General features: G+C 36.9%; 1 protein-coding gene across 3 annotated transcripts in view; it reads left to right on the forward strand.

Annotated features, from left to right (window-relative positions):
• Window positions 1–19601, forward strand: part of LOC102696634 (serine/threonine-protein phosphatase 2A 55 kDa regulatory subunit B gamma isoform) — a 163443-nt gene that overhangs the window by 137054 nt on the left and 6788 nt on the right. For all 3 annotated transcript variants that reach the window (XM_069190224.1, XM_015344887.2, XM_006629607.3), the window contains 3 exons: window positions 452–616; window positions 9202–9371; window positions 13391–13482. In XM_069190224.1, coding sequence (XP_069046325.1) covers window positions 452–616; window positions 9202–9371; window positions 13391–13482 — 427 coding nt within the window. The remainder of the gene's footprint in view (window positions 1–451; window positions 617–9201; window positions 9372–13390; window positions 13483–19601) is intronic.

The following is a 19601-nucleotide window of genomic DNA, read 5'->3' on the forward strand; positions in this document are numbered from 1 at the left end:
TTTGAATGCACATATTAGGCAATCAGAAGGTGCATACAGTATGTATCTTCTAATTTGTTAGTTAGCTGAACAATTTGCTACTGAAGAAGATATGATGTCTACATTTTTGCATACCTCGGCTATAAACAGTAGCAAGCTAAGAGCTTTATCTGGGGCCTTTGGAAATAATCAATGTCTCACATTAACAATTAACCAGCTGTCAGCTCACAGAATTAAATGGCCTTGGAGTTTTTCATACTGTTAACTGTTCATCCAGTGTTGCCCAAACTGTACATAACGACAGTCAAAAACAATAACAATTTTGGTGCAAAGTTTTTATATCCCACGCCTGTAAACGGTAGCAAACGGTTGTGGCCGCAGTTTTGCCAGTCCTCAGGATATGACCCACACCTTTCAAATGAAGTGATTTGAACTTCTCCTGCATGTTTTCCTGAGTGACCGTCCCTCTCAGATATTGTTGACATCAAGCCTGCCAACATGGAGGAGCTGACGGAGGTGATCACGGCTGCAGAGTTCCATCCTTACCACTGCAACCTCTTCGTCTACAGCAGCAGCAAGGGAACGCTTCGCCTGTGTGACATGAGGGCCTCTGCTCTTTGTGACAAGCACTCCAAACGTGAGTGGCCAGCTTTTACGGGGTACCCTGCATGCCCTGAGACTAGGCGCTGAAACGGTGTTGTTGCTTCATTGGCTGAATTCAGATTAAACTGGTTGTCTTCAAAGCAAAAGCAAAATGGCTGTCTCTGTCATTTGGAGTGACTCTAAGGTTATTCACGCCTTGGTAAAAACAACACTGATACTGTATGTAGCGGCCATACCAGTGAATCTGAGGACGAGACCTGAGTTATTTCAATGAACAGAGTTTATGCCAGATTCACACCACGCTGACTATAGAATATGGATGAAAGCAATACCAAAAAGAAGGACGTTTTTTTCTTATTCAACACTTCCATCAGGAAGAAAGCAGGCTGTACAGTTAAAGGTATTTACCTTAAATGGGTCATTTATTTTCTTACGCAGTGTAGGTAGTCCATGATCTGGTCTTAATGATTTCCATTAAGCTTTCTGAATATAAAATAAATGACCAAGAGCTATCTCAAATCCCATAAGGCACATCTGCCAACTGGCCAGTTCAGACACCGATAAATAGAAGATCCCTAGATAAGAGAGTGACATTTGGTGCCGGAAGGTGTAATAGGTCCATGTAGTCATTGATTAAACTCCATTTTCCAGATCTATGAGTTAGAAAATAGCCATTTAATGTTGCATCACCAATATGAACTGGGGAGAATGGGCCCCTACAGTGGTGCTGAAGGGAGACATTCTGCACAGCCCATTACTGATTACTGTATAAAATAACAGATTACAGAGCAGGGGTTCACAGTATTAAATGCATAGCATGTTTATCAAGTAAAGCTAAACTTTTCATTCATAACATTTGGTTATAACAAATTGTCAGGTTGAATATGTAAAAAAAAATAGACACATCCTTGAATAAGGATCGAAAAATTATTGTTTTCAATACACCGCTCAGGAACAGAAATGTGCTAAAGAACAGTAGGGTAGAAATCCATAAAACATTGTGGGACAGAGGTTTATATTTCCAATCAGCGTGAAATCCTCTGCAGGGCTGATTGATTTGTTCATGAAAAAAGATGCATCTCTGTGGTGTTTGTTACACTGTAGTAAATGAAAATGATATTTTAAAAGGACAGTTCAAATCTCGGGATATAATTGGAGCAACACTTTTTCAAAGCTGATTCATTGTTCATTCTGTTTTTAGGTTCTGCTTGCATCCTTAAGAATTTAGGTTGTGGAGTTTGTTTTGTGTCTGGGATTCTTTCAGCCTTCATCAGCATTCCTTACCACATAGTGCATTTGAAATTCATTTCAGCAATAAAGTGTTTTGAGCCAGCTCGTGATTTTCATAGAAAATCTCATTCATTTCTTCAGGTCTCTAGAAAAAAACACCATACAGCAGTGTGCAGACAGCTTTTAACCTTAAAGGAATAGTATTAGAGTATTCATATTACATGTACTCAGTACTACACGGTCGAGATTGGGAATGTGAATAAGGTTAACTTCATTTCTATAATCACTCACATGTTCTCACAAATAACTTTCGTCCTCAGCATGACACAAGCATAATTACAGTAGAATTTGATTGTGAAATATTTTAAATTTGCTGAAAGCATAGCCTCCAAAAAATGAAGAGGAATATGAAGGCATAAAGAAGTCTCATGTCGATTAGCTGCATAGAAGTGCTGATTAAAGCATGAAGGGTCTCCACCTGTCTCTTTGTACAGAGCAGTACAATGGTAGCAAGCAGGGGCTCATTAACCATTAGGAGCTCAAGCCTTTTGGTTAAATGTAGATGAAGTATTATTGGAGAGAAGAGTAGGGAAATGAAATTGGTAATTGGCCTCCTCTTTATGGAAGGTCATCAAGGCAGTGTCAAAAATTTTACTGGAATGTCTCTCTCTGGATCATTTGGCATTTAGGAAAGAACGTGTTGGGTTTTAATGTGCCATGTGGTTGATCATTGATTTTTATTCCGTTCTGCTGTGTCATTACCATTTAAATTAATGGAGGGGAAATTATATATTCACATGTTTAGGCAGAGAGCATTAGAATGTGGATATCTTTCTATTCTTATATAGAGTTACATTTTATTTTTCATTATATTTTGCATCAATAATTGCCCATGCAGAAATACTTGATCCCTCCTACAAATGGTTCGTCAGTCAATTAAAAAAAACTTTGGCTAACAGAACTAATGTTCCTTTGGAAAATGCAAAATGATATTAGTGCATAGAACATGATTTGATATTTTAGCCAAGGCCCCCTTCTCAGTTTAGTTCTTCACCCATTTTCAAACAATTTCATGAGTCCATATACACATTGGCTAATTTAATTTATTTTAAAAGATTATAGACTGGTTCTTCATTTCATTTGATTGCAGAGCAAAAATGTTTGAAGTTTATGGTTTAATGTTGCCTGAGGTTTTGGATTATACTATATACAGTAGTTCAGTTGGCCTGCAGGAAAATTTCAATGACCTGGAGCTCAACTAGAAGAGTCCAAAGCATTTCCAGATGGTGAAGTGAATAGCCTAATGCCAAAAACGCAGTCCAAACAGACACACACTGTCAAGAAAATTAGATTCCCTGTGTTAGTGAGTTAAGGTATCACAAGGTCATAGAAATCAGTCTGAGCATCTAAGATAATAAACCATTTCCTAAGAAGATCATTTTCAGAAGTCATGAGGTTTAATTGGGTCTTGTCTAATCAATTCTTGTCAAGTGCTTATCAGCTCCCAGTAGAGAAGACTGAATCTGTTTCCTTTCATTTGTACTGTTTTACATTTCAGAATCAAAACCTTTTTTTGAGACCCATATATTTTCTGAAGACCCACACACATAGAGTGGATCTTTTACTGTGACCTTTAATTCTCTACAGATTACCTTTCACTTGAAATTGAAAGACTGTGACAGGAGTCCCCTACAGCACATTCTAATTAATATTGACTTCTACCGATTATGGGGCACAACCATTCTAAATCTTTAAATTGACTGTTTTTAGTTAAAGTATTTGATTTGTGTGTCTCAAGCATACTTGCAGTTTTAAATCAAACGCCTTGTGGTAACCTTTTTATATTGTTGGGAAAATACTTAGCAGACAGAATAATCCATTTGAACATCATTTTCAATACATTTAATAAGTAGCTGTTATATGTTGTGTTTTTTTGTTTGATTAATGTGTTTCCTCCACAGACATTTGATTGAGATGATTGCATGAGTTATAAGAAATTACGTAGACGTTTTGAGTAATAGTAATTTAACCAATAATAGCCTTTTTATGTACTGGCTTTAAAGCAAGTGCCTCAATTGCCTATTTTACAATGGAACTATTAAAATTGCAAAGCCAAAACCTTAGCAAGAGCAGAAGACAATCATGCAAATGGTTCTCTAAGTGTTCTTTAAGTGTATTTGCAGTAATGTAAAGTTTATGGAATAATGCAGTCCAAAATAGTGTAAATATTCTGAGAAAAGTCATAATTTCAGAGAGGTGGAAGAGAGACAAATGTATTCCCAAATATAGGCTCTAACAATGTGTTTGTATGCTGTTGAAAAATCCACCCTCAGGATCATTATTCTTAACAAGTGCCACTCTTCTACTGAAAATGTTTGTGTTTTGCTGTCTTCTCCTGCAGTTGCATTAATCATGTCCTGTCAACATATGGCTGTGAGGCACAGCAGTTAAACTTTCATTAAAAAAAATAAGTTTTAAAAAGTCAGTTTATGACTATGTGGAAATAATGACTGGTTAAGAGTTGTTTTTATTGTTGCACAATTGTTTTTTCACCTCAGTGAGAAGACTGAAAACAGGAGCAAATGCTTTACTAAATAGAATTAGGGCTCATTTTTATTTTTCTATTCTTCACATTCATGCTAATTTGACAGTGGAAGTCAGCTTAAAACAACACGTTTACTGCCACATTTACATTTTAAGGACAGTCATTCTCTTTTGCTATTATAGTGTTATTTTTGCACTAAACAAATGGGCAGAGATATTCATAAAAACAACAGCGGAAATCAGTGGATAGAAATTTCAAGATGCAGTACTGTATATGAATGCAAGGTATCAGAAAGTACTGGAGCATTATAGGTCTTGGTTGAGAACACATTGATTGTAGATGATTCAAATATTGTTTTACTTTCATCTTTCATCTTAGAGAAGGCTGTGTTACAGTATGTACTGTATAAGATTACCTGGAAAGGCCACTGGTGATTTCAGAAGGCACTGTTTATGGGTAATGATAACGGTTCCCTAGTTGCACTTTTTCAAGGGAGAGCAGAAAAGGAAGTTGAAAGAAAACAATATTTTTCAATGTCTTCAAACAAGAAGGTTTGAGACATGTTACGAGTAAGACTTTGATCTTTTGCTTCTGTGTATTGCAGATGGAAAGAAACTGGGCGATTTCTTATTTTTCTCACATTGATGCTTTTGGCAGCTGTCAGTTGTAGCACTAGCAGATCTTTGAGAAAGTTCTTGGCCTATTTTTAGTCCTAGTATCACAGCTTTAAAGGATTTTTTATTTTTTAATGTATGAATTTTATTATTTAAAACTGGCTTTTGATTTTAAACACATAAAATAACATCAACATTTATTTTGACATGGTAAAATATTTTATGTGTGTCACGACAGTAAACTGTTTTATGTAGCATTGAAGGGCCAGAAGACTTAAAATCTGATATTGGAAAAATCCTAACACAGGCTACAGCAAAATGGAGAAAACACGTAAAGCATTAAACTTTGAGATTAAGGTTCAAAAACACAAGTGGGCTCAATTATAGGAAAGAAAAAAGAAAAAGACGCCAACATCCATAGTTTTTATTCTGGTGAACGGCACAAATAATTGATCAGTGCAAGGAGAACCGGCGAGTGTGAGATTAGGTCAATATAAATCAGAAATATAAAGAAGAAGAGATAATCATGATCATGTAAGTTAAAAGCAAAAATTGAATGTCTATCCAAAATGTCACAGGAATACAAAATAAATGTGTGCGCACTTTACTGAAGAAAAAAAGTACAGGTATATAAAGTAAGAAACAGGAACATTGTTACTGCATGTGTTTTCAGCAAGTAAAAAATGAATGTCAAAGATACAAACCTCAATGATAAATCATTTTTTCAAAGGTAAAAACGAGATCGGAAATCCAAGTGGCTACAATGTTTATTTTGACATTTACATTGCATACAGTAGGTACTGTTCATTGTTCATAGAATTGTCATTATTAGTTAGTAACATCATAATAACATTCCCTAAGAACCACAGCATTAAAATTCTAGAATTAATTAAGTAATAGAAATCAAAGAAAAACACACTAATGGCATAAAACTTTTAATTGCTTTGATTAAGGATGATCTTCACTGATTTGACCAAAAAAACAAATAGATCTTATAAAGAGAAAGTCAGTATATATATATATTTTGGCTTCTTAGAAAGTATGTATGGTAGCCAGGCAACCAATGTAAATGTAGGTCCAACTGGCACCATGATCTAATTGTGGACCAAAAATAAATAAGTAAATAATGTAAGTATGGAAAACTTGGCAAAATACAATCACACAGATGTGACACATGATCGACCCTTTAATGAGACCCCTATGTTTCCTCATTAAAAATAAACAGTTATTTAGGGAGGCCACAAATGTGAAATCTAATTTAGCTTTGATAAGGCATAATTGCGGCTTTATACTATGAACAGTTTCACAGACTAAGTGAAAATCAGATGTACAAGATTTAACAACTGTGCTGCTGTAGTGTTGGCCATGCTAATGACTTTCTTTTCTCTAAAACACACACTTGACCAGTAAGGTATTCTTACAATGTCATTGCTTTGGCAGCTCCTGTTATTTAAATCAGTGCCGCAAGTCAGTAACATGACCTTCAATAGAGACCATACGGTATGCCTTTTCCATTTGTTTTTTTAAACTTAAGGTGAGCTTCTTTTTTCCCTGTTCTACAAAGACACCCATGTAGCCAATGTAACAATATTTTTTCATTTGCAATATGATCCTTTCATGAAACCAGCTGCAGTGGTCTTAACTAGTCATTTTAATAACAATAGACCTTCATGCCTTTAATACACAAACAAATCACTTCACAGTCTGTGAAAGATTTTAATATAACCGATATGTGACCCAGTACGCAGGAACCGAAGTCACCTTTGCCACAAAGCAATTTTAAATTGGAACTGCAATGCTGTTTTTATATTGCAAGGTAAGAAAGAATTGGCATTAATGAGTGCCTTTCAAACCACAACGAAAGTAAAATGTGCACAGTAACATGTAAAAGTTCCAACTTACAAATCACAAAATAACCAATTTCCAGGCTTACTCAGCACCATATTGCTGTCATTGTCTGTGATTCAGAACGAGGCAACAAAACTTCCAGTGACGTGATGCAGCCCTATTACATTGCAAACAATTAGGCTTGTAAATCCATCACTTTAAATCCCATGGAAAATTGCTCTCTGCTTCGAGACGGTTTTGCCTACAAATACTATTCATTAACTTGGCTAGCAGGTCACGTTGGAACATTTCTGCGGTGAAATGTCTGCTTGCACGACCTGTAGTTTTTCGCCCATACAGTACATCACATTGCATTAGTCATTACAATGACTAGTGAGCAGGAAGGGCAAGTTTAAGTCTCGCAAAGTCTCACTTTCACCCGTGGTGAGATCGGCAGTTTGCGATAACATGGTGACCATACGGTACTTTCACAACGTTTATGGTTTTGTGCTTGATTCAGGGTTTGTGAAAATTTTTGATACCATCAATTAATTTATTATGTTGCCATGATTTAAAAAACTAGTCTCAGGAATTGAGACTGCGGTTCCCCTTTAGTGGTGGTAGGACCCTGATTCCTTTATCCATGCATCAGATATTTCTTCTAGAACCAGCAGTCCTTTTTGTTACTCAAGAAATTGCATTTTATCAGTATCTTACCATAAAATGAACACAAGAGCAGAAGAGTATCAACTCAAAAACACATCAGGTTTGCAGTCCACAGTAACCAAAAACAAATGTCCCAAAAAAGAGAAATCCAGCAGCATTCTCCTGAATCAACTGAGTCCCGGGATCCTGGCAGGTCTCTTTCCACCACAGCAAAGAAAGAGACCAAATTCAATTATTTAATTATTTGTAGCCTCCCGATCAGTTCTGTCTGTCCCAAACCGTTCGTTGTGCTCCCCAGTAAGAGGGCAACTGGATCAGGAGTGCCAGTTAAGGGGTTATTCCACCAGAGGGCACTGGTGAGACATTCCAGATCCATACAGGGATGTGGTAGGATAACATGCATGAGAGTATGTGAGAACAGACTCCTTGTATAAGGTCAGGGGAGAAATCAGTCCAAGTTGACTCACTGCCTGGTGGAGCAGCTAGTAACAGAGTCTTCCGGGGAGGCTCCTGAAGCTCAGCTCACGGGAAGCTAAACCAAGCCGGGTCTCGCGGTGAGATGCCGGACAGATAACATTCTCACTATCATGAGGACGGGGACACGCCGCTTCTCGCGGTGGGGCACTGGGATGTCATCCAGCCCCTGAAGGGGCAGGTAACAGCACAGTCCCAGAGGGGACTGAGTGATGTGATGGACAGCCTTGTCTATAGAGAGAGAGAAAAGTTTCCTCACACTTGGCTACCATCCAAGGGGGATCTGTTACACCCCCCAACCTATTTCTCCTCAGCAAATACTTGGGAAGGGGAACAAGATGATGTCTGAGTTTTTCCCTGGTGCTCTCTGTTCAATTCAATTCAATTTATTTTTATATAGCACCTTTCACAACAAGGTTGCCCCAAGGCACTTAACAAGGCAAGTGATCATACATGTTGTGAATACAGAACAGAAAATACCAGAAGACAACGGAGGAGGAGAACCAAAAACTCCTTAGTAAGGAGGAAAAAAAACCTCTAGGGGTCTACGGTCAACTGGCTGCCCAACCCCTTTGGGCATGCTAACATTATACAATTAAAAAAAGGAATAAATGAATGAGGGTATTAATCCATCCATCATGTCTTCTGTATGTCAGTATTCCATGCACATCTCTGTAGACCAGAAAAGGCTTCCTAAACGATAGCTACAGTACTGTATATCCAAGATGTCCCTCTGTTGAGTTCCTCTTCATCTCTGAGTCCTTCTGTGTCTTGTCCTCGGTGTTGTGTTTACCCACCTCTGCCACTGGCAAAAGATTTTGTACCCCTCTTTCTGGCCAGACCTCCAAGACTTGAATGACCTCACTAATGGGTACAGTAGACCAGGTGTTACAGTACTTTGTCCCCTTTTTCCTTTCTCCTTTGTCCAGGATTGTCCCAGCCTGCTCAGTAACCCCATAGAGACTAATGCATCACTACTGTATAGTAACTGAGTTCCATCTGGGCCAACAGTGTGTCGATCAATTGTTGCTGATTGGCACCTGCCCTACTAGTTGCACTAGTGTAGCTTGGAGACCTGGGTTGAAGTCAGAAGGCAGGCACACAAACAGATAAAACACACCAAACCTGACAAAATACTGGCCATTATATCATCTTTACAGTCAAAGTAGACCCCCAAACGACTGCCCTAAAAACACGTTTATCACTCTGTGGCATTAACACACGTCTTTTTTTCTCTCTTTCGTCTTCTTTTGTCCTCTCTAGTTTTTGAGGAGCCTGAAGATCCCAGTAACCGGTCCTTCTTCTCCGAGATAATTTCCTCAATCTCCGATGTCAAATTCAGTCACAGCGGACGTTACTTGTTAACAAGAGATTACCTCACTGTCAAAGTCTGGGACCTGAACATGGAAAACAAACCTATAGAAACGTATCAGGTAATGTAAAGCACTCTCTTCTTCTGCCGTTTACGATCACAGAGTGTCAGGGAAAAATGAAGATATAATAAAACACATATTTCAATTTATCAGCACTCAAGAATGAGTGCAGGAATTTCTCACTAGGTGAGAAAGAGTGAAGCTGTTAAATACATGGTGAAATTCTGAAGCAAATGGCACCCATTCATCTTTAGATTTTCATTAACTGGTACACTGGATTAGGAGCAAAGCCTTAAAAATTGATTAAAAATGGAGAACGTACTGTGTGTGTTATTTACTTTTTCACTGTTGTGTAATGGTATTCTTATTTGCACAGTTTCTTTCTTATGAAGCGTCTCTTCATTCTAAAATCTATAGATGTGTTACAGTCTAGGAAAAGTGAGATGTGTAGTAAAAAACTGCAGAAGTGAAATGCATACAGTAGACCATATCTGTCCTATCACTTATTTCCCTCACATGGTTACGTGTGTTGGTGTGTACATCAGAAGATCTTTATTCAGTAGCGCATCCCTAGTGCAGTCTTGCTACCGTCGGCACTGTGAATAAGAAACAGAACGTACTCAGGCACCATGGGAGCTATTTTTAGCTTCAGTGGTGAAAAAATCACCTTGCCATGCAGCCCAAGAAGGACTGCATTGCAGTACAGCTGTAATTTGGATAACAGCAGCAGCTCAGTAATATCAATTATATTTCATTTAGCATGTTCTTTGTTATTGTTGGATATGCATAAGCCATATAAAGACTGATTTTTAAAATGAGTTAGGTGGTTACTAGGAATTCTTTTTAATTTCTTTCACTATTGTCTCTAACCCTCCTCAGTTTTGTGCAAAATTGCCAACTGAATTCTGTATATAAATGTTTTATTACAGTTTTATGAGCACATTTATTATTATACATTTAGGATATAAGGATTATAAGCAGAAATGTGTACCTACAAATTTTGACTTCTGATACCAAATTACTTTTATTTCTTAATTTTAGATGACAAATGTTAAAATGTAAAAATCACTAATTTGCAAAGTATGTAGACACGTAATCCAAAAAGACAAGCGTCTGTAATTGCTGCCAAAGGTGCTTCCACCACATATTGAGTTAATGGATCTCACAGCATCTGCATATCCACATACACAGTACTTCAGTTTTTTTTTCTTCAGTTGTTTCCGACACTAACTGTAACTTATCTTTACCTTAAATGTCTTTAGTTGGAACATTCTGAATTTGAGCAAAGATATTAAGTTTAAAAAAATGCAAATGCGGTATTTTGTCATTTCACAAATGATAGAAATCATAGAAAGTGTCTGGATACTTTTGCAAGGCACTGGATCTGGATATAATGAAAATAAACACATCCTAGAGTAATATTTAGCCCTGGTGAGCACTGAAGTGGGGCTATTGTTTCATGTCCTCACTGCGGATCCTGCTGTAGTATTACTGAGCTTTGCCCCTTTGGACTCAGCCTTATACAGTAATTGAGTTATAGCATTCACTGGCAGTTTAGCCAACAGTAGTCTGCTGAACTTGGGACTGCTGAGCCTTTCGCCCTATTGGCAAGAATGTGGTTTTGAAGAACAAAATTAACAATACAGTTTTCTTCAATTCAAAGAAATCCAGCAATGTTTTAAATGTGAATATAGTATATGTACAGAACACTATATATAAATATATTTATTTTCCACACATGCTAAACTATAAATGGTACCAAGAGCAAAAGAAATCCCGATGCATCAAAAACATGTTTTAATAAGTTAAGGTTGACAAGATTGATTAGTGGGTTGATTTGCTGAGCACTAATAAGCTGTTTGTAGCACCCATGATCGTATCATATTTGAGTGGTACGCTTCTTTCCATGCAAATAAATGATGATCTGTAAGGTTGAGAGGGCAAGGGCCACCTCTATCATACTTTTTATTATAATACTTTTTATTAAGGGAATTATTTTATCCATGAAATGGCCTGACCCGATTTATCTAAAACTAGTGGCAGAGGATAAAATCACTCTTTTTCTCTCTCAAAGACATGAGTGACAGAAATAATTATTTAGAATTATCGAAGCAATGTGATACAGTTGAAAGTCAAAATGTTTTACAACTTTTAATATGGGGGCAAAAAGTGCTTTTGTGAACTGGGGTGCCAGCACTGCTAATCCACACCCCTTTCTGAGTAACACCACAGCTTTTATGCAGAAATGAGTCGTGCACAGTGCTTAATTTTTTTTTACTTTACATTTTGTAATATGGTGGAGTGACAACATAGTAAAACATCACAAATATCTTTACTATTATCAAGGACTAACCAAGAATGTCTAAATTGCAGTGTGGATCTGGACAAAGTATATCCTGTTCTTCTCTGAAGAGTGCAGAGAAATTCATCCATTGAAATCCAGTATGCTGATAATGTTTTAAGGGAAGTAGTTTTGCTAGAAACAGGCCAGTAGCCTGAAATAAATAATATTAATACTATATTGTGGCCTGTAGCTATACAGCATATTGTACACAAAAGTAAGATATTGTATAATTGTTCCTGCTGTTTCTGTGCTATTGTCACTGATATCCTGCTTTTGCTGTCTGTATAGATGTGCCCCACTACTTTGAGAAACAGCACCAAAAAATAAAAAAAAACCTTTCAGGCAGACTATAAAGATCTTGGCACGGGCACAGTTAAACTAAGAACTAAGCTCTGGACTCCTCAGTGGTTCAGTGAGCTGAGTGTAGTAAAGTTTGTCTCATTACCTCACATGAAGTTTGGATGTATTCTTATCACATTTGTTCTTCTAAAGCCATGGTTCTTAAAATATGATGCGAGATGTGCAATATGTCTTTTAGAAGGTAAATCACTTTAAAAAAACGAATTAAAAACAGGCAATATAAGTACAGCTACTTTGTTTCATCAAACCTACTGTAGGTATTTTAAGGTAAACATAAAAGGTGTCATTTTCCTTGTAGTCGTAATTGTACTGAAAGAAATGTATAATTCAGTCTTTCATTCTAAAGTTGTGATATGTCTTAGGTTTAAAGAACTGATTGCAGGTTGCAGTAAAGGTTTTTGCGGTCCAATTATCCAACTGGTTAATTCACAAGGAGAAAAAGTCAGAAAAGATTTCTGGAATGTCAAGGAGTACTTAAAATGATTAATATCACAATACACATGAATTAGAATAATACATATCTAAGAGCAGTGGTTTGTTTGTTTAAACTGTTTTACCAATGGCTGATGGTATTAGAATGTTAACCCTTTTTATCTTCAGACTGTGTGTAACCCTTTCTAAACATGATTATATGGAACTCATACCCACCCCCAAAGTACTGTCAGCGCTTTTTTTTTCTCATATTTTTGACAGTGTCTAGATGTGGCTAAATTTGGGAGACTGGTTTCCTCTCCTTTCCCCATTATTCTGACCAGGAATATGCCTGGGTATTGCCTAGCACTCTTGTTAAATGCCAACTCAAACAGTGGCCTGGAAGAAGACAATAGAAGCATGAAGCTCTGCTGCTGATGTCCCGTATTAGTCTTTATTGTGCTGTTCTTCTGCCGTGGCATGTTGCATTTATGTTGATTTTATTGTAATTTGACAATTACACTGAATAAAAAAATGTACATGACAAATGAATACATCCCCATAAATCAGGCAGCTCTTGAGATCTACTAGAATGGTACAATTAATGATTTTGTTGTTTTCCAAAGGAAGAAGCTTCATTTTGTGCATCATCCTGCTGTCCAATTATTGCTTTTTTGAGGGTATAATTATAAATATAGCTAAAACAAACCAATTTATTGAAGATGCATGCATAGATGTTTTGTTTCAATAAAAAAAGCATTAGACATTGGAAAGCTAATGCAGTTTTAATTTGCATTTTCCTTTCCAAAGTTCATACAAGCTAAGTTAATACTAATGTACAATAATGCTTGATTTCATATTGCTTTTTAAGATTGGGAACATTCGGGTAATATTAAAGAAGAATATAATTTTAATGTAGACCTTGTTCTTAATTATAATTAAGGGTTTATTTTTTTTTGTATAGGTTCATGATTACCTCCGGAGCAAGCTTTGTTCCTTGTATGAGAATGACTGCATCTTTGACAAGTTTGAATGTGCGTGGAATGGTACAGATAGGTAAGTCATCCTCTGTCTCTTAGAAGAAAATAAATGTTCTTCAGTTTTTCTCCTAGTTGGGGAAACGAAATAAGGGAGAAGGTCTTCGTTTATAAAATGCAGAAGCTATCATGGTCTAATGATTTAGTTTTCACGTTGAATATTTTTTGCATGAAGATGTTTTTTAATTGATTTTTTTTAGCTTTCCTTTATGATCTTATAGTTAAATTTAATGTTCTCATTACTGAAGAGTGAGTTTTTATTTCAGGAAGCAAATACCACACTAAATGCAGTTTGCAAAATGGCGCTATTTATCATATCATTATGTTACTTGAAAAATACATAAAAAACATGAATACATGTGCATTCATCAAAACATCCAACTATTGTGGTGTTACTTGTCACCTTGTCATTTCCACCTCAAAATGTCCATGGATGCTGAATATTCAGAGTAGAAAAACCCAGATGTTTTTCTAATATAAAGTGAGCAACAACAAAATGTTTTTATAGTCATCTGGAGAACAAATCGAATCATACATTTCCAGTGGGAATGCTAGCTGAGGAAACAATTTATGCTTTTAATAAAGACAGCAAATATTGCCATAAATATGTAGTTCCAGTGTATGTTATGTCTGTTGAGATTTGATAATAGGCAACTGTTTAAAATTTCAGATGATAAAATTTTACACAGAAGAAAAATAGGTTCATTTTCTGTAACTTAGTGGGGGGAAAAATACAAAGCAAAAGACAGCATACAGAATTCACTGGTGAATATTTTGGTACAGTAGATAGGAAGAAAATATAATGTTAGCAAAATCTGCATTTGGCTTTGGGATTGCAGCAGCGTGGCTCCATGAATTAATCAAAACCTTTGATTTCTGCAATCTTATATGTTGGTTTTCAAATGAGCAAGTAGCCGTCTTGTTTAATCATCCCATGTGGACTGTTCATTCAGGCAGTATTATCCCTTATTATTACTCATCAGATTAATATCCATGAAATAGTGGATATGAATCCCTGTCAGCACACTCCAGCCAAGAGGGTGTAGCATGGCTATATAGAGCATTAACACACTTGTTAATCTATCACCTGGCATCTATTATTCCAAGCAATATTTTGGTGATGTGTAAAATCCTAGTATAATGGGATCAAATATTAAATAAAATGAGATAAGACGCTGCAATATGTAATATGAAAAGCATTTTAAAAATTCATTGAAGAAGTTGGATATCACTGGAGCTGAGATTACCTCAGGGGAAGAAAAAGGTATATAAGCTAGTTTTCAGATGGGACCTTCAGTGATCTGGGCACAGACAGCAATAATAATAAAAAAAAATCTGTAGTAAATGAATCCGTGCTTCCTTAAGACTGGTGTGTGATTGATGGCAAGACCCTATAATCTGAACAGACTAAACCTGATCAGAGGGAGCACATCACCTCACTGTGTGCTTCGAACAGATTAATGCAAGCAATTGACTGACTTGGCAATTCTGAAAGAAATGCTTACCATACGGTATATACAGTATGTGTGTCCAGGCATATCATGTAGTTTTGCATACCTCTTCTTAACCAACATTTATCCACTCTCTGCTCAGCAGTAGGTATGTTTTTTTTTCCTTTGTTTCATTCTTAAAACAAGGCAATAAATAAATACTCCCCTTTTCAGTCAAAAAGGCTGATAATGGCAGAAACTCTTTGACCTCTATAAGGTCTGTTAGGTTGAGCATCTACAGCAATTCTGGAGATTGTAAATGTTAGAAGGATAATAACATATTTTGTGACTACTACTAAACCTATACAATTTTAATGGCGCTTGAGGTATTGCTCAATATATACGTGACCTTTTCCCATATACTGTTGGCTCTTTTCATAAGAGAACATAAGAAGGTTGATGAACTGAGGTTAATGATCTCTTCCTAGGTTCTCATGCAGGCATTTTCATTTGATTTTATTGTGCTTGTCGCCCTTGTGAATTTTAAAGAACCTGTATCTGCAGAGTATTTCTCGAGAGAAACTCACTCTGTCCTGGAGTCTCTTAAAACATGGTGTTGTTACGTCCCAGTGTGTGTTCTGTGTGTGTTTTTTTCTGTTATGTCCACACTGCTGACCCTTGATTTTTCTCCCTTCCCCATTGGCCCACCATTACACCACACTTTCAGTATGACGTCATCATCAATTAGTTCTCAGCCAATCAGAACACATCTTATTCAGCATATAACATGGAGGTTTTCAGCAAGGAGAGGCCTTTCGTTTGACTTCGGTCCCGTTTGGTTTTGGTTATCGCGTCGCTTCGCTTCGCTTTGCTTCGCTTTTGGTTATTGGTTCGGCTTCTTTGGTTTGTTTTGTTTTGCTTTGTGTATGTGTGTATTTTCGTATAGTTTCGGCTTTGTTGTTTTGTTGGTTTTCTGTTAATTTCTTTGTACTTTCGTTTGTTTGTGTGTTTATCCTTGTTTTGCCATTACCTTGCCCCAGTGCTACATGTTCAACTTTTGTGTTCTTTTGTACCCTGCTCCTGTTGATTACTCTTGTTTCCCTTATAGGTATTCCTGGTTCACTTCTGTTTTTGTGTGAACTTTTGTATATAAGGTTAGTTTATGTTATTGGGTACACTTTACACACTTAGTTGACTTTCTATTAGTAACACTAGGTTAGTACGGGTGAGTGCCGTTTGTCTTGTATGGTTTTGGGTAGTCAGGGGAGGTTAGTTAGGGTGTTGAAGATGCCAAAGACCGTGTGTTTCGGGTTTTCTTTTGTAGTCAGATTAGCTTTCCCCCACTTTCCTAGCCAGCTCCATTTTGTTTGTTATTTTCTTTTCTTTGGCACAACTCTAGTTCCTAACCCTTGTTATCACACTTCCTGGTCCCTCACCAAAACCCACCTGCTTCCAAAAGAATTATCCTAAATGTTACACCCCTTTACCCCTAGACACCTGGGGTCGTAACAGGTGTAAATAGTGAGTGCAAGTGAGCAGCCAGCCAGTCAGGTATCAAAACTCAACAGTGCTTCTGTTTCTGAAAAATGAAAAACACATTTTTGGTTTTAATTCTCTGGCACGTCTTGGTGATGAATGATACAGTACAAAGCTAAACGGCAAAAGTCTTGAGTTTGTTTTTTGTTTTCATTCAAATATGTATTTACTCGTTAGATTGCATTTTGTTTTGTGCTTTGATGCCAGGGCCGTGATACCGTTTCAAATGTGGTCTTTCAGAAAGTTTTGATTTATACCATATATGCAGCCTGTGTACAGTATGTAGTCTGTTTTGTTTCCATGGTATTCCACCTAGAGACTGGGTACAGGTTACGTAATAAAAGTACCAGATCAAAGATCTGGTGAAACATGCAGATTTTTTTTTCCCATGGCAATTACAATATACAGTGTAGAGAGAGTACTGAAAGCAATTTCCAAATACTGTAGCGTATACACATTTGTATATCTCGGCATTACCTTTATTTCTTTTCAAGGTGAAAGCCAAAGGCTGTACACCAATCATTTGCATATGCATCGTCTGTATACTTTGCGATGGTCCAAAGTGTGTGTACTGGGGAAACAAAATGAGTTTGCATTTGGAATTGGTTACAGAACATAACATTCATATTGAAATCATAACTTTCCATTTTAAAAGACTTCATATTCAGGCCTAAGTTAGTCTCATCAAGCATTTCTTTAATCCTTGCTTTATTTATGTGTGCTTGTAGAGTGCTCAGATACTGTACAATTTGCTTTTATTTACCAACCGTTGAAGTCGTTGAAATCATCTGACGAAAATCATGATTGTCGTTGGAAACCTATAGTCTATTATTTAAAACAATCCAACGTAGATTCACAGATTTATAGAGTATTATTAATTTACTAACATTTTTAAAGCTCCTGCATTGGTATGATTTGTGAAGGATGCAGCAGTAGGACTTCCAAGAGCAATCATGTATGATTTTTGCATTAATCTCACTGCTTTCCTTTGCTTAACTTGAGCAGAAACCTTTGAGTGCGGCTTGTCTGGACATGAAGACACAGATGTGACAAGTATCAAGTGTCCTCACAATTATGGATCTTTAGATCAGCTTTGAATTACGGAAGCTGAAGTCCTCTTTATTGCTTTTTTGAGGGTGGTATTTTATTTTTATTTTTATTTTTATTTTACAATAATAAAAATTCCACATAACACAGTATGTTACTCTTTGAGACTAATCATACATTGGGACTTGAAGGTGATTTAGGAAAAAAAAAGTGTGTTGAGGGGGGGGGCGGGGAAAGCAGGTACTGTGGTAGTTACTTTGCCAACAGAACACGAAAAGTGCGCATCGTTGTGTGCTTATCCAGCTGCATCTTGTGCTGAACAAGCATGTTACTCATTCATCAGCCATGCTTCCTGCCCCAGAGATATCATTGTCCTGACAGCCCTGAGGTGAAACATGACAGCCCACTCCTGCAGCATAGCTTTAGTATACCTGCAGTCTACCCTGGCAAAATCAAAGTAATGGAAAGAATAAGGCCTCTGGCAAAGAATATGATAGGCAAAATGACCATGAAGACCTCTTTGATAAATATATTTTTTTAACATATAACAACAATTGGGGAAATTGCAATTTTCTGTCCACATCTTTTTATCTGATACTGTCAGAGGGAAGAAATTAACCCTCCATCTCACAGTATGGTTGTTTTTAATCTCTGAAAGCCCTATCCCACCTAACAGCAATTTGTTCTCACCTTTCGTACAGAAGATCCTACAGCAGTGGACCCCTCTGTGCCAAAGGAACAAATGTTTGACAAATGTGTCGCAGGAAATGGCGTACATACTTAGTGGGAATTCTAATTGCTTCACTTAAAAGCTAGGGATTCTAATGCTTTGTCCTTTTCGTTCCTTGAGGTACCAACACTAACAATTAAACCCACATGCCATTTTTCAAAATTTCTCTTTATTCATCCCTGTGGGTCAGCCTCTGAGAAAATTAATTATGAATGAGCACTTTATACGAATATTTTATGTGCAAGCCATATTTCATTAACAATCTGTGTAGGATTATTTGGCAGTCAAGCAAAGAATTTGATTTTCTTCCCAATTTTTGAAGCAGCAGTTTAAGTCTGTTTTTCATGTCAACAAGAAGCATCTGTTGTGCTGCAGCTATGAAAGTTAGTTTTGGAGAACACGTTAAAAGATCTGAAAATTAAATATTATACTCTACAGGTGGATAATTTTCCATTATCTATATTCAGTGCAGGAGCATAGGGTCTTTCATAATAAAGAGAAAACAAACAGATGAAAGTGATCAGTTCAGGTAACAGGATTTGGTGTACAGGAATCATACATCTGCTATAACACAGGGACAGACAGAGTACATTAGGCACTAGGCTAGTTGCTTTAATACAGAACACAGAATCATTGCAAATCCTCAGCATCCTCCAGTAAACAAGATTTTTTTTATTTTCTTTATTCTATACAAACAAATTGGAGCTTTATTCTGCAGAGTGGATTGGAAGCATGCTTTCTTTATCCATTGTCTGGTTTGTATAAATGATTCCCCCTTGCTGAATAAATCATTTCCTTTGGAAAAACAGGGGTGACTTTGTGTTGTGTATTGAAAGACATTTCTGAAATTCTGGAAAGACAGGGAGATTCATTAAATGTTTATCTCAGAGCTGATCCCGGGAGAAACTCAAGTAACGATTTCCCGGTGAGGATTTATGACAAGCACATGATCTGTTGACAAGACCGTGACAGGTGTAATGCCTCACAGCCAGAGATTTTTACCCCTAATCCTGGTCAAGCACTATTTAAATCACTTTGGGGAGGTGGAGGGGGGGGGCGTGCACTTAAGGGTTTTGATTGATGTAAGGTTGAAAATGGGTGGAAGTGTGATAAAGAAGCTGAAGAACAGTGTGGTGTAGTGTCCTTCAATTTTCAAATCAAGACTGATCCCTGAAAGATGTTTCTCATTGAATTGGATAAAACAAAGAATATAGTTACCTTTAGAAGTAATTACAGGACTTTCAATGTGAAATTTGTGTTTGAATAATGTCTACTCAAGTGCAATTTACAACTGTGCTGACAAAGGACTGCTCAGGATCTCCTTATCTGGTAGTACATTTGATATACCATGCAGGGTAAGCAATTGTTAGAAATGAAAGATTTAAAGCTGATGGA

Source organism: Lepisosteus oculatus, chromosome 1 (assembly GCF_040954835.1).
Source record: "Lepisosteus oculatus isolate fLepOcu1 chromosome 1, fLepOcu1.hap2, whole genome shotgun sequence".
NCBI classification, from domain to species: Eukaryota; Metazoa; Chordata; class Actinopteri; order Semionotiformes; family Lepisosteidae; genus Lepisosteus; species Lepisosteus oculatus.